Source organism: Engystomops pustulosus, chromosome 11 (assembly GCF_040894005.1).
Source record: "Engystomops pustulosus chromosome 11, aEngPut4.maternal, whole genome shotgun sequence".
Taxonomy (NCBI): Eukaryota; Metazoa; Chordata; class Amphibia; order Anura; family Leptodactylidae; genus Engystomops; species Engystomops pustulosus.
Window position 1 is genome coordinate 62,419,880 of NC_092421.1, and position 13,929 is coordinate 62,433,808.

General features: G+C 42.7%; 1 protein-coding gene across 1 annotated transcript; it reads right to left on the bottom strand.

Annotated features, from left to right (window-relative positions):
* Positions 1-1,519: 1,519 nt before the first annotated feature.
* On the bottom strand, positions 1,520-13,076 carry LOC140106625 (glutathione S-transferase omega-1-like). The gene is made up of 6 exons (XM_072131157.1): positions 12,912-13,076; positions 7,165-7,273; positions 6,101-6,323; positions 5,320-5,421; positions 3,067-3,173; positions 1,520-1,856 (listed from the first exon to the last, which is right to left on the bottom strand). Exons 1-6 carry the CDS (start codon positions 12,940-12,942, stop codon positions 1,700-1,702), a joined length of 729 nt encoding a protein of 242 aa, XP_071987258.1. The 5' UTR covers positions 12,943-13,076; the 3' UTR covers positions 1,520-1,699.
* Positions 13,077-13,929: the final 853 nt, after the last annotated feature.

Consider the following 13,929-nt stretch of genomic DNA (forward strand, 5'->3'; position numbering starts at 1 on the left):
TCCATGAAAGAAAATTCTCAAATTTCAATCCCCTAGTGATGTTTACATAATAAATCTAATTTTTAATCCCTTACTTTACAATTTTTCTCAGTTTTATTACTATTTTAGTTCATATCAGCTCAGTGATGGTCGATGTAAGATTCCACACTGTGAGTGGAATCTCTAAGCAGACACCTCATGATTTCTCTGTGCTATGAGATGCTGTGTACTCACAATGTACTTAGATTATGAGGGTAAAGGGTTTATCTACACTTTTATTTAGCTTCTGAACATTTTACTAGTATCTGACACATAGATAAAGACAGATGAGAAAGGTCAGAGATGATGAGATACATAAAACACACAATAAAACAGTCAACACTGCTACATCTATAACACACACAGAGTGCCCCCTGTTCCTGGATAAAGACATTAGGGATCATTTACTAAGGACTTTTGTAAGACTTCGCACATTCTTGTTGGCTAAAATGGCTTACACAAATATTTAAAGGGCACCTACCACCACGATTCTAGCTATAAAGGTAGAACGGGTGGTAGGTGGATGAATGGGACGTGAGGGTAGCCCTTTTTTGGGCTAATCCTCACGCCCGGCTATCCTTTATTAAATTTTAATGCAGGTATATGCTAATTTTTTTAAGCGGCTACTGGGGTGTGGAGTAGCCGGACATGAGGCTACCGTCGCGGCTACTCCATGCCCCAGTAGCCGCGTTCCTCCGCCTACCATGCAATCTTGGGCGCGCAGCTCCTCGTAGCTGCGCGCCCTCGTCCGAGTACCCGGCGTTCTGCTCATGCACAGTAGTGTCGGCCTCGGAGGTACGGCCGCGCACCCATTGGTATTCGGACGAAGAGCTGCGCGCCGAAGTTTACATGGTAGGCGGAGGAACGAGGCTACTGGGGCGTGGAGAAGCCGCGACTGTAGCCTCATGTCCGGCTACTCCACGCTCCAGTAGCTGCTTAAAAAATTTACCTGCATTAAAGTTTACTAAAGGATAGCCGGGCCGTGAGGATTAGCCCAAAAAAGGCCTATCCTCACGTCCCATTCATCCACCTACCACCCATTCTACCTTTATAGGTAGAATCGTGGTGGTAGGTTCCCTTTAGGAAGCGTCTGTGGCGCTATTGTGTCGCACACGGACCCTTTTGTGGCGCAGCTGCGCTGGCTTCCATGCCTCACAAATTAGGGGGCATCCTTGTGGTCGGTCCGACTTATTCGGACTGAGCATTGTATTTAATATGCAAATTGTGTCGCAATGTTAAAGGTGCCCCACAAAAAAATTGGTGAATTCTGTTGGGCCAGTGTGGGAAGGCGACAGAAACATAGCTCCTGGCGCACATTCTTAATGAATCGGTCGCACCCAGCATTATACACGGAAAGAGCACTTTTAGTGACCGATGACAGGTTCCCTTTAATAGGCATCTTGTAATGTTTTGTAGAAACATGATGGGATGTGTCTGACTCAGTAATACAGGTATACCTCTTCATAAGACCCATTCATACTACACAGACAATAATGGAGCAATAGTTTAAAATATTTTATTGAAAGATTTTCCTGAAACTACAAAGATTTTCTATAAATCTATAGCCTAAAAACGAAAAAAAAAGTCCATAAACCATACTGTATGCCAAGCTGCTTGCCATCTGTGTCACTATGAAATTTTGTATAATTTTCACAAAACCCCTTTTAAACCCAAAATAACTTTATTTAAGGCCATAATCAGCAGCATCTACGCTGTCCTCAAAAAATAGGTGGAAAAACCCAGTAATCACATCTGGTTCAGTATAGGTGGCCTTCACCAATGGGTCCTGCAGCATAAGCTTCTGCCAGGCGTTGATACGTGGCAGCTTCTCCAGAAAACTAGAGACATAAATAATAATAATAATAATTTATATGTGTTCATGTCCATTGATGTCCCAATGTACACAATATTAATTTCTATAAGTAGTAATAGAGGAATAGACAATACAAGTGTATTATAAACTTACATCATTGTTAGAATACCAGTATTTACTACGCCTACATGTTGGAAGGTCAAGGGTCAGGTCTGCCCCTGCATTCTGCGCTATTCAACCTCCACAATAGACATTGAAAATCGAAGGAGCTTTACTTCATGCAAACTCATGACCACCCCATTCCAGTGATTTAGTTAGTATAATGGTTTAGATGAGCGAGTTGTATCCATTAATGGTCCCATGATGGAGGACATAATTTCTGATGTCTATTTACTTAAGAAAATCTACCATGAAAATCCATCACAATAACCAGTGACACTTACTCATAGATCCAGGCACCGTGACTGTGGTAATCTTCTTATATGTGTTATCCATGGTCTCCTTCCTTCTAAAATCAGCTTTTAAAATTATGCTAATGACTCTTAGGAGCTCTGGTGGGTGTTTCCAAAGCTCCTCAGTGATGTATTTTCCCCCGCTGTTACAATGAGCAGAGAAAGTCTCCCCTCCCCCTACATTTCCTGATTTTTCTAGATTACACAGGTAGGAGGAGGAGGAGGGAGAGAGCAGGGGAGGAAGGAAATATGTTCTGCTTATTGGAACAGCTTGTGAGGCTGCTGGACTGATGTGCACTGGAAACACCACCAGAGCCCTTCAGGCACGTAAGCATAATTTTGAAAGTTGATTTTAGAAGGAAGGTCGCCATGGATAACAAAAATAAGAAAAAAAAATATTTAACAATGCGGCATAGGTGATCTTAGCAAGTGTCCTAGCAATGAGGGCATGAAAACAAAGGGACTTAATAAGAACTTGTTAACTAAAGTACCATCAGCTTGACCCTTTCTACATATGCATTTGTTTCCATGACAACAGACTGCAACCAAATATTATGCAGTCTGATTGCTGTCAAATCGCTCTCCATTTGTCGCCTGGTTCCTACCAACCTACCTAATGTATATTTATATAAGTAAAATGAGGAGGACAGCTACAAGAATATTATATTTCTGTACAGTACTTCAGAAGTCTTTATGCAATCATTATGACTTTTTCCAGAAAATCTCACAATTAGCTCACAACAAGAACACTGTGGCATAGCAAAACAATATTTTATATCTTACTGTGTAACTTCACTTATATGCAAGCGTTCAAACCAGGGCCAGATCATGTAATCAACCATAGACACGGCTTTTCCACCAAAGTAAGGAGTTTTCTTCTTAGAAAGTGTCTGTAAATACATGTTAAAAAATACACAATGGAAGTATTATACCTAGAAGATGAAAATCCAAATCCATGTTGCGGTATATTGCATAAGCAATCAGACCCCCTAGGGTTCAAACACCCTTGAGGGCTTGAAAAGCAGTAACTACCGTATATTCCGGAGTATAAGACGACTTTTGAAGACAGAAAAATCTTCTGTCTTCTCTGGGGTCGTCTTATACGCCGGTAATCGCGCCCGCGCTGAGCCCTCTCCATAGCCGGTAAGTCTTCGCTGCATATTGCTAGCACCGATCGCGGGCGTTTTCACAGCGTTGGCTGCCGGCAAAGCTGCCGGCAGCCTCAAAAAGATAGCGGGTCGCCATCTTACCTGGGATCGCCCCTCCCCTTGACGTCATCGGGGGCGGCGATCCGTCTCCATGGTAGCCTCGGGTCTTCCGAAGACCTGAGGCTATTTCGTTTTAACCCCTTCATTACAATGTGCTGATAGCACATTGTAATGAATGAGGAAAATCCCCATATACTGCCATACTGTAGTATGGCAGTATATGGTAGGATCGATCAGACAACCTAGGGTTAAAGTACCCTAGGGAGTCTGAAAAATAGTATAAATAAAAATAAAAAAAAGTTTAAAAAAATTATAATAAAAAAACCTAAAATTTCAAATCCTTTCCCTAGAACTGACATAAATATAAATAAACAGTAAAAATCATAAACACATCAGGTATCGACGCGTCCGAAAATGCCCGATCTATCAAAATAACGTTTTTTCAATGCGTTTAATCCCGTAACGGAAAATAGCGCCCAAAGTCGAAAATGGCACTTTTTTGCCATTTTGAAAAATATAAAAAAATCTATAAAAAGTGATCAAAAGGTCGTACAGTCCTAAAAATGATATCATTAAAAATATTATCAAATTTCGCAAAAAATGACACCACCCACAGCTCCGTACACCAAAGTATAAAAACATTATAAAACCTATACAAATTTGGTATCCCCTTAATCGTACCGACCCAAAGAATAAAGTAGACATGTCATTTGGGGCGCTCAGTGAAAGACGTAATATCCAAGCCCACAAGAAAATGGCGCAAATGCGTTTTTTCACCATTTTCATTGCATTTGGAATTTTTTTCCCGCTTCTGAGTACATGGCATGGAATATTTAATAAAATAAAAATTTAAGGTACAGTATGGTAACATTTACAGTAAAATGGACGATGGTAATGTTGTTGTTGTATGCCTTATGTTTATGAGCGACAGTTTTCCTGCTATATACCTGCATGTCATAAGAATTTTAATTAAAAAAAGGACCATGTTAAATTCAAATCTGTTTTTTTTTTTAATTTTTAGCGGTGTCTTATACGCCGGAATATACGGTAATTAAAAAAAAAGTTTAAAAAAAAGAAAAATATGAATGTTCCTCCCTTTCCATAAGACACATATATACCTTATTTTTGGAACTATAAAAGTGTAAACTGTTGCTTTAAAGTGCATGCATCTTATAGTCTAAAGGTCAGAAGGATCCAGCACTACTAGACCCTCCTCACCGTGTTCTAGAGATCGGGTAAAGGGCTTCACACGATCACTACGAGAGCATCAGCCACTGTACCTCTCCCAGTATCAATAAAAGCGTTTCTGCAGAACCTAGAGTGATGTCATAAGCATGTGACTGATCATTCTTTATGTATCACTGCAAAGTCTTTAAACCTTCCCAGTACAGCGACCGAATGATAAATGGTGCCAATAGAAAGCACAATTTGTCCCTCAGAAAACAAGCCCTCATATGTGTCAGGCTCCAGGGGTAGTGGACCCACCGCGGAGGATGACCTAAGCCGACACCTGGGACCGGAGTCTAAGTGGCACCCGATTTTCAGCAGAGCCTGCCGCTAAGCGGGTTGGTACCACCCGGTTGTTCCATAGGTGCGACTTTATCCGCAGTGGCAGCCAAGGCGAGGCACATAAACGGAAGGCAGGTTCATGGTCAGGGACAGGCAGGAGGTCAAGACAGGCGGGCAGAGCCCAAAAGTTCAGGGTCAGAGGCAGAGCAGAAGATCAGGGCTGGCAGCGGAGGAGCGTAAAGGGTAACAGGTCCGGGGTCACAATGGGAAAACAATGGAAACATAAAACCTAAAAACTTCACTATTATACATGTCTTACCTCTTCAATGACTTTGAATTTCTCAAAACACCGTGCCTTCATCTCAGTGAGATCTTGATTTTTCTTCCTCGCTTGCAGAATTTCAAATAATACGACTGTAACCTGAAGTAATACATTAACTGATATTAGTCTGTAGAAAAACATAAGAACAGTCGCACTATATAAAAGTCACGTTCTTGGACTTCAAGTTATGTAACTTCACTGATAATACAAAAAAAATCCATCATTAAATGCACTGCCCTGACAAGCTGGGAGTCCTGTTCTCATGAATGTTCTTTATGCTATGTATGGCATCTACAAGGTGTACCCATTTTCCTCACCAGCATGAGCACCATGCACTATTGGCATCTTCGGCAGCTGAACTAAAGGGGTGTCAGATGTAAAGACTGGGAAAACCCTTGTAATACTTTTAACCACAAAATAGTTACCCCACTCCAGCTCCCATGTTGCTCTGGTATCGGTGCCCAGACAGAAGTTTTGGGTGGTCCTGGGACTTGTTTCAGCCAATGAGTGGTATTCTTGGACAAGGAGATAACAAAGGAAGTGAAATCACCTATAAAATGAATGTGATATCCCGTGGTCCTAGGAGGCTACTCAGTAGCTGAAGTAGGTCCCATGACACCCCAAAACTTCTTGCTAGCTGAACTAAACCAAATGTACTGGAGCGACACAGGAGTGAGGTCAGTATAGGTTCCTTTCTTTTCCAAACCCAGTCCCCTGTGGAAACATCTGAAGTATGTTCAATAGAATTTCATATTTTCAAAGTCCCCCGAGTACTTACCTGAGAGAAATGTACCAGAAGGATCTTCTCTTGTGCTCTCTCATAGGGGTCAGTGGCGCTAAGCTTTTTCCCAGGATAGGCTTCATCCAGGTAATCGCAAACAATTGGAGATTCATAGATAATTTTACCATCAGAGGTTTCCAGAGATGGGACTAATCCCAGAGGACTTTTCTCAAAAAACCACTCCGGCTTACTCTTTAGGTTGATGTTGATGACTTCATGTCTGCACAGATCAAGATGACTGGTTAAGGGAAGGGAAATCATGTTTCTAGACATATAAGTGACAGTCACCTTGTAGGCACAGATAAAGAATGTATTGAGAATCCAAGACTCACAGAACTTGGTCTATGTGTGTCACTCAGCTGAACTGAACTAATTCTGCGTTAAGTTCAGTACAGTGGAGTTCAGGCTGATTAACAGGGCAGGTTGATGTGCAAAATGACCCTTAAATAGTCACAAACTTTTCAACAAACTTTGCATATTGGGGCACATTTAAATACCTGGAGTTCACCAAAAGTGCATTGTCTGACCATAATGCTGCGTGTCAAATGCTGGCAAATCACTAAGATCGTGCGCCCGATATCCTGCAAGTGTCGCTTCCCCGCTCAGGTCCGACAGAGTTCACCATCTTTTTAGTGGTGCATCTTAAGGCTAGGGCATGTGACACAATTTAAAAGTTAAATACGACGCTCGGTCCGAATCAGTTGGACCGTCCGACGGCACACCCCCTAATATGTGTCAAAAGGAAGCCAGCGCAGCTGCGCCACAAAAGGGTCGCGTGCGCCAAAATCCCACCGCAGACACTTCTTAAATACCTGTGCAAGCTGTTTTAGCCCCGAAAAAAGTGCACAGTCCGACAAAAGTGCAGCACGCGACCCTTAGTAAATGAGCCCCACTATGACATATGACCATGCAGAAGCTTCTGAGTGACAGAGTGATGTAGCAAACTGTCCTCTAAGTTTCTTATTTCTTGTACCTTGAAATCACAGGATATTGTTAAAGAGTTACAGTTGTTATAAAAACTAATGCAGACTTATAGAACCTTCATAAAAATTGGAGCTTACTTGATTCCTTTGGCAAGCAAAACAAGTAATGCCCTTTGAACATAGGGGCAGAATCTCATGCTATAGAGCCGAATTACCCCTTCTGGTACCGGTCCGGGAGGTGCGCTACCTAAAACCAATAAAAAAGTTTATTAGACCCTTTGCTCTACTTGGCAGTGGTCCTAGAAAAGAAGACCAAAAATTTGCCCATCTGACTTGGATCTTTGTCCGGAGAGGTGGCCACTCTCTCTCAAGTGAGTCTTTGATTCGGATTGGTTCACAAAGGGTTATAAGATACATGAAAATATGTAAGAGATTGCAAGTGGTTGGAATTGGTCCAGAGCTTTCTGTGACAATGGTCAACAAACTGACATTGTGTAATTTAGTGATAGATATTGCCCTTTCCCTTTAACATGTTGCAATATCAAAGTAATTGGTGCCAAAAGACATACACAGACGTACGAAGATATGACAAATGTTAAAAATCCACTTCAACAATATTCTATATATAGTACATCTGCAACATACAGTATAGTGACGGGCATATACACTCACCGGCCACTTTATTAGGTACACCATGCTAGTAACGGGTTGGACCCCCTTTTGCCTTCAGAACTGCCTCAATTCTTCGTGGCATAGATAAAACAAGGTGCTGGAAGCTCCTCAGAGATTTTGGTCCATATTGACATGATGGCATCACACAGTTGCCGCAGATTTGTCGGCTGCACATCCATGATGCGAATCTCCCGTTCCACCACATCCCAAAGATGCTCTATTGGATTTAGATCTGGTGACTGTGCAATTGCAATTGATAATATGGAACGAAGTTTGCTGCTCCTGGAGCACAAACTCTCTGGGGAAGATGGGTGTGGGGAGGGAAGTATGGAGGTGCAGAGTGAGGGGGCAGCTAGTTGGGTAACATGTAGAAGGCGGGGTAGAGGGAAGAGTTGTAGAGAGTCTAGTCCTGATCTGGTACACCCCAATAAGTTTGCCAGGCTGGAGGATGAGGGGGATATCAGCTCTGGGGTAGCAATGCTGCAGAAAGATGTGGCCGCTAGCAACCAGGGGAATGTGTGCTCCAGTAAGAAGGGTAATGGGAGCACAGGCAAGGTCAGACAGGTGCTGGTAGTGGGAGATTCGATTATTAGGGGAACACACAGGGCAATCTGTCACAAAGACCGTGCATACCGAACAGTGTGTTGTTTGCCGGGTGCTCGGGTTCGGCATGTTGCGGATCGGGTTGATGGATTACTGGGAGGGGCTGGTGAGGAACCAGCGGTCATGGTCCACATTGGCACTAATGACAAAGTAACAGGTAGGTGGAAGGTCCTTAAAAATGATTTCAGAGATTTAGGCCATAAGCTCAGGGCAAGGACCTCAAAGGTAATTTTCTCAGAAATACTGCCTGTACCACGTGCCACACCAGAAAGGCAGCGGGAGATCAAGGAGGTAAATAAGTGGCTCAAAAGTTGGTGTAGAAAGGAGGGGTTTGGGTTCATGGATAACTGGGCTGACTTTTCTGTGGGCTACAGGCTCTACAGTAGGGATGGGCTGCACCTCAATAGGGAGGGGGCCGCTGTTTTAGGGGAAAAAATGGCTAGAAGGTTGGAGGAGTGTTTAAACTAGAGACCTGGGGGGAGGGCAACTACACTTGTGCAGGGCAAATAGACGGTGTACATAGAGAGCTGGGAAGAGTCATAGTCCATGGGGGAGGAAGGGGGGCTGGAATGAGATTGGGGAATAAGGACAAAAGGAATACGGACAGGGAAAACCATATAAAGTGTATGTACACAAATGCCAGAAGCCTCACAAACAAAATGGAGGAACTGGAACTCTTGATGTTGGAACGGAAATATGATATAGTGGGTATCAGCGAGACATGGCTTGACAGTAGCTATGACTGGGCTGTTACTATAGATGGTTATAGTCTTTTTAGAAAGGATCGTATAAATAAAAAAGGGGGAAGGGTTTGTTTATATGTGAATTCTTGCCTCAAGCCCGTCCTGCGAGATGACATCAGTAACGCAAATGTGGAGTCCCTATGGGTGGAGATAAGAGGAGGGAAAAAGAATAATAAAATATTACTAGGGGTTTGCTATAAGGCTCCAAATATAATGGAGGCAGCAGAGGAAATGCTGATAAGTGAAATGGATGCGGCTTCAAAGCATGGTGAAGTACTTATCATGGGGGACTTCAATTACCCAGATATTGACTGGGGGGCAGAAACCTGCAGGTCCTTCAAAGGTAGCAGGTTCTTGTCAACAACAAAAGACAATTACCTGTCGCAACTAGTCCTGGAGCCAACAAGAGGGGGGGGCACTGCTGGACCTTATCCTTACCAACAGACCTGATAGGGTATCAAAACTACAGGTTGGGGGGAACCTGGGGAATAGTGATCATAATATCATTGATTTTGTATTACGCTTTACTAAGCACGTTAGTGAAGGGGCAACCAACACTCTAAACTTCAGGAGGGCAAATTTTCATCAACTAAGGGAAGACCTAAAAGGCATAGATTGGGATAATGCTCTCAAAGACAAAAGCCCCCCCCAAAAATGGGACTTTTTCTCATATATTCTGAAAAAGTCCTGTGAGAAACACATACCTTATGGGAAAAAGCATAAAAGGAACAAGAAAAACCCTATGTGGCTAACTAGTCTTGTAAGGAAAGCAATAAGCGAGAAAGATAAAGCGTTTAAGGTGCTAAAACGTGAAGGTAGCGATGAGGCATTACAGGATTATAGAGAGAAAAATAAATCCTGTAAAAAACAGATAAAGGCCGCAAAAATAGAGACTGAAAGAAATATTGCCAGGGAGAGCAAAAATAATCCCAAATTATTTTTCAAGTATATAAATGATAAGAAACTAAAAACAGAGAGTGTGGGTCCCCTTAGAAATAACATGGGGGTCATGGTGGAAGGAGATGAGGAAAGGGCCAATCTACTGAATGTCGCCTTCTCAACTGTCTTTACCCAGGAAAATCCCCTGGTGGAAGACACAATGAGGAATAATGTAAATTCTTTTTTAATGTCAACAGTTTAACCCAGGAAGAGGTACGGCGCCGCCTCGCAACCACTAAGATAGATAAATCACCTGGGCCAGATGGCATACACCCCCGGGTTCTGCATGAATTATGTACGGTGATAGACAGACCGTTATTTTTAATATTTGAAGATTCACTGAGGACTGGTTATGTTCCACAGGAATGGCGCATAGCAAATGTGGTACCAATATACAAAAAAGGATCAAATAGGGATCCTGGAAACTACAGACCCGTAAGTCTAACTGCTGTGGTGGGGAAAATATTTGAGGGGTTTATTAGAGATGCTATCCTGGAGTATCTCACTGTGCACAACCTTATAACCCAGCGTCAGCATGGGTTTATGAGAGATCGGTCCTGTCAGACTAATCTGATTGGTTTCTACGAGGAGGTAAGTTCAAGACTGGATCTGGGGGACGCTGTGGATGTTGTATATCTGGACTTTTCAAAGGCATTTGACACCGTGCCACATAAAAGGTTGGTATATAAAATGAGACTGCTGGGAATAGGAGAAAATCTGTGTATCTGGGTAAGTAATTGGCTTAGTGATAGAAAACAGAGGGTGGTCATTAATGGCACATTCTCAGATTGGGTTGATGTTACCAGTGGAGTGCCACAGGGGTCAGTATTGGGGCCACTTCTTTTTAATATTTTTATTAATGACCTTGTAGTGGGTTTACACAGTCAAGTTTCAATATTTGCAGATGATACTAAGCTGTGTAAAGTAATAAATACTGAGGTCGATAGTTTAGCATTACAGAGGGATTTGTGGAAGCTTGAGGGATGGGCAGAGAAATGGTTGATGAGGTTTAATGTAGATAAATGTAAAGTTATGCACTTGGGCCATGGAAACAAAAAGTATAATTATGTTCTAAACGGTCAATTACTTAGTAAAACTGAAGCTGAAAAGGACTTGGGCGTATTGGTGGATGGTAAACTTAATTTTAGTGACCAGAGCCAGGCGGCTGCTGCTAAAGCAAGTAAAATAATGGGATGTATCAAGAGAGGAATAGATTCTCATGATAAAGACATAGTTCTGCCCTTATACAAATCCCTGGTCAGACCACACATGGAATATTGTGTACAGTTTTGGGCACCAGTATATAAAAAGGATATAGTAGAGCTGGAACGGGTGCAGAGGAGAGCAACCAGGATTATTAGGGGAATGGGGGGACTAGAATACAATGACAGATTACAAAATTTGGGATTATTCAGTTTAGAAAAAAGACGACTGAGGGGAGACCTCATTACAATGTACAAATACCTGAACGGACAGTACAAGGATCTCTCCAAAGATCTTTTTATACCTAGGCCTGTGACCAGGACAAGGGGGCATCCTCTACGCCTAGAGGAGAGGCGATTCTACCATCACCATAGACAAAGGTTCTTTACTGTAAGAGCAGTGAGACTATGGAACTCTCTGCCGCAGGAGGTTGTTATGGCCGACTCTATGTACATGTTCAAGAGAGGCCTGGATGACTTTCTGGAGAGAAAAAATATCACGGGTTATGGGGATAAAACATTTATTTAATTCTTGAAGGTTGGACTTGATGGACTTGCGTCTCCTTCCAGCCTTATATACTATGATACTATGATACTATGATACTGTGGAGGCCATTTGAGTCCAGTGACCTCATTGTCATGTTCAAGAAACCAGTCTGAGATGATTCCAGCTTTATGACATGGCGCATTATCCTGCTGAAAGTAGCCATCAGATGTTGGGTACATTGTGGTCATAAAGGGGTGGACATGGTCAGCAACAATACTCAGGTAGGCTGTGGCGTTGCAACGATGCTCAATTGGTACCAAGGGGCCCAAAGAGTGCCAAGAAAATATTCCCCACACCATGACACCACCACCACCAGCCTGAACCGTTGATACAAGGCAGGATGGATCCATGCTTTCATGTTGTTGACGCCAAATTCTGACCCTACCATCCAAATGTCGCAGCAGAAATCGAGACTCATCAGACCAGGCAACGTTTTTCCAACCTTCTACTGTCCAATTTTGATGAGCTTGTGCAAATTGTAGTCTCAGTTTCCTGTTCTTAGCTGAAAGGAGTGGCACCCGGTGTGGTCTTCTGCTGCTGTAGCCCATCTGCCTCAAAGTTCGACGTACTGTGCTTTCAGAGATGCTCTTCTGCCTACCTTGGTTGTAACAGGTGGCGATTTGAGTCACTGTTGCCTTTCTATCAGCTCGAACCAGTCTGCCCATTCTCCTCTGACCTCTGGCATCAACAAGGCATTTCCGCCCACAGAACTGCCGCTCACTGGATGTTTTTTCTTTTTCGGACCATTCTCTGTAAACCCTAGAGATGGTTGTGTGTGAAAATCCCAGTAGATCAGCAGTTTCTGAAATACTCAGACCAGCCCTTCTGGCACCAACAACCATGCCACGTTCAAAGGCATCAAATCACCTTTCTTCCCCATACTGATGCTCGGTTTGAACGGCAGGAGATTGTCTTGACCATGTCTACATGCCTAAATGCACTGAGTTGCCGCCATGTGATTGGCTGATTAGAAATTAAGTGTTAACGAGCAGTTGGACAGGTGTACCTAATAAAGTGGCCGGTGAGTGTATGTATAGATGACAGTGACAACCCAACCCAGAACAGTTATTACACAATTCCACACAATGAACCAGCAAGCAAACCCGTTGACCCTATAAAATCCAAGATAAAATAAAAGCTCATATTTATAAAAGTTTTTGTTTGCAGTCTGACACTTACCCTTGGCCAAGCTTCTCTGTGATCCGCTCATGGCTGCAGAGTGTCAGTCCCTGGAGATTCCTGTATAACAGGTAGAATAAGTGTATGAGCTCTGTGTATACTGTATGTGTGTCCTGTATATAAGAGCCGCTCGCCCTGCAGTCTATATCTGTGTCTGGAGCAGATCCCTCCCTAGTAGCTAATGATCAGCCAGAAGCAGAGGGAGGTCGGCCCCATCTCTCCTCTGATTATTACATAAGTGACTCTTGTGAATGAATAATAGAAAAAAAAAAATCAGTAAAAAAATGATTATATCTACTTTTCTACTTATATAAGCAGCAACCGCTGACAAAACTTTGCGCACATAAAAGGCAGTGGGGGCATCTATCATGTATTTTGCCACATAGGAAGAAAGATTTTTTGTAACAAATACAATAGGGTCCCTTGCATCTTAAACCTAACCTTAGGCTTAAAGGAAACCTACCACTTGAAGTGGCAGGTTTAAGAAGAAAACACCGAGCACCAGCTCAGGGTGAGCTGGTGCCGGAGCTTATTTTTATTAGTGTTTTAAACCGCTGTATCGCGGTTTAAAACACTTTTTAAACTTTATAGCCGGCGCAGGGAGGTACGCGCTCGGCGCATACCATGCGCGCGCCTCTCCTTCACTTCCTATGTAGCCGTGCGCACTGTCGCGCGCATGGTAAGCACCGGGCGCGTACCTCCCTGCGCCGGCTATAAAGTTTAAAAAGTGTTTTAAACCGCGATACAGCGGTTTAAAACACTAATAAAAATAAGCTCCGGCACCAGCTCAGCCTGAGCTGGTGCTCGGTGTTTTCTTCTTAAACCTGTCATTTCAAGTGGTAGGTTTCCTTTAATGTTACAGTTGTATAGTTTTGTGTGCATAAGGAGTAACACCATTTTTTTAAAAAAATCAGATATTTTTTTTTATTAAATTCCAACTCCATTTTCCAACAGAAAACATCATAACACGAATCGTATATTAAGATTAACAAAAAAAATGTACATTATACAAAAAGCA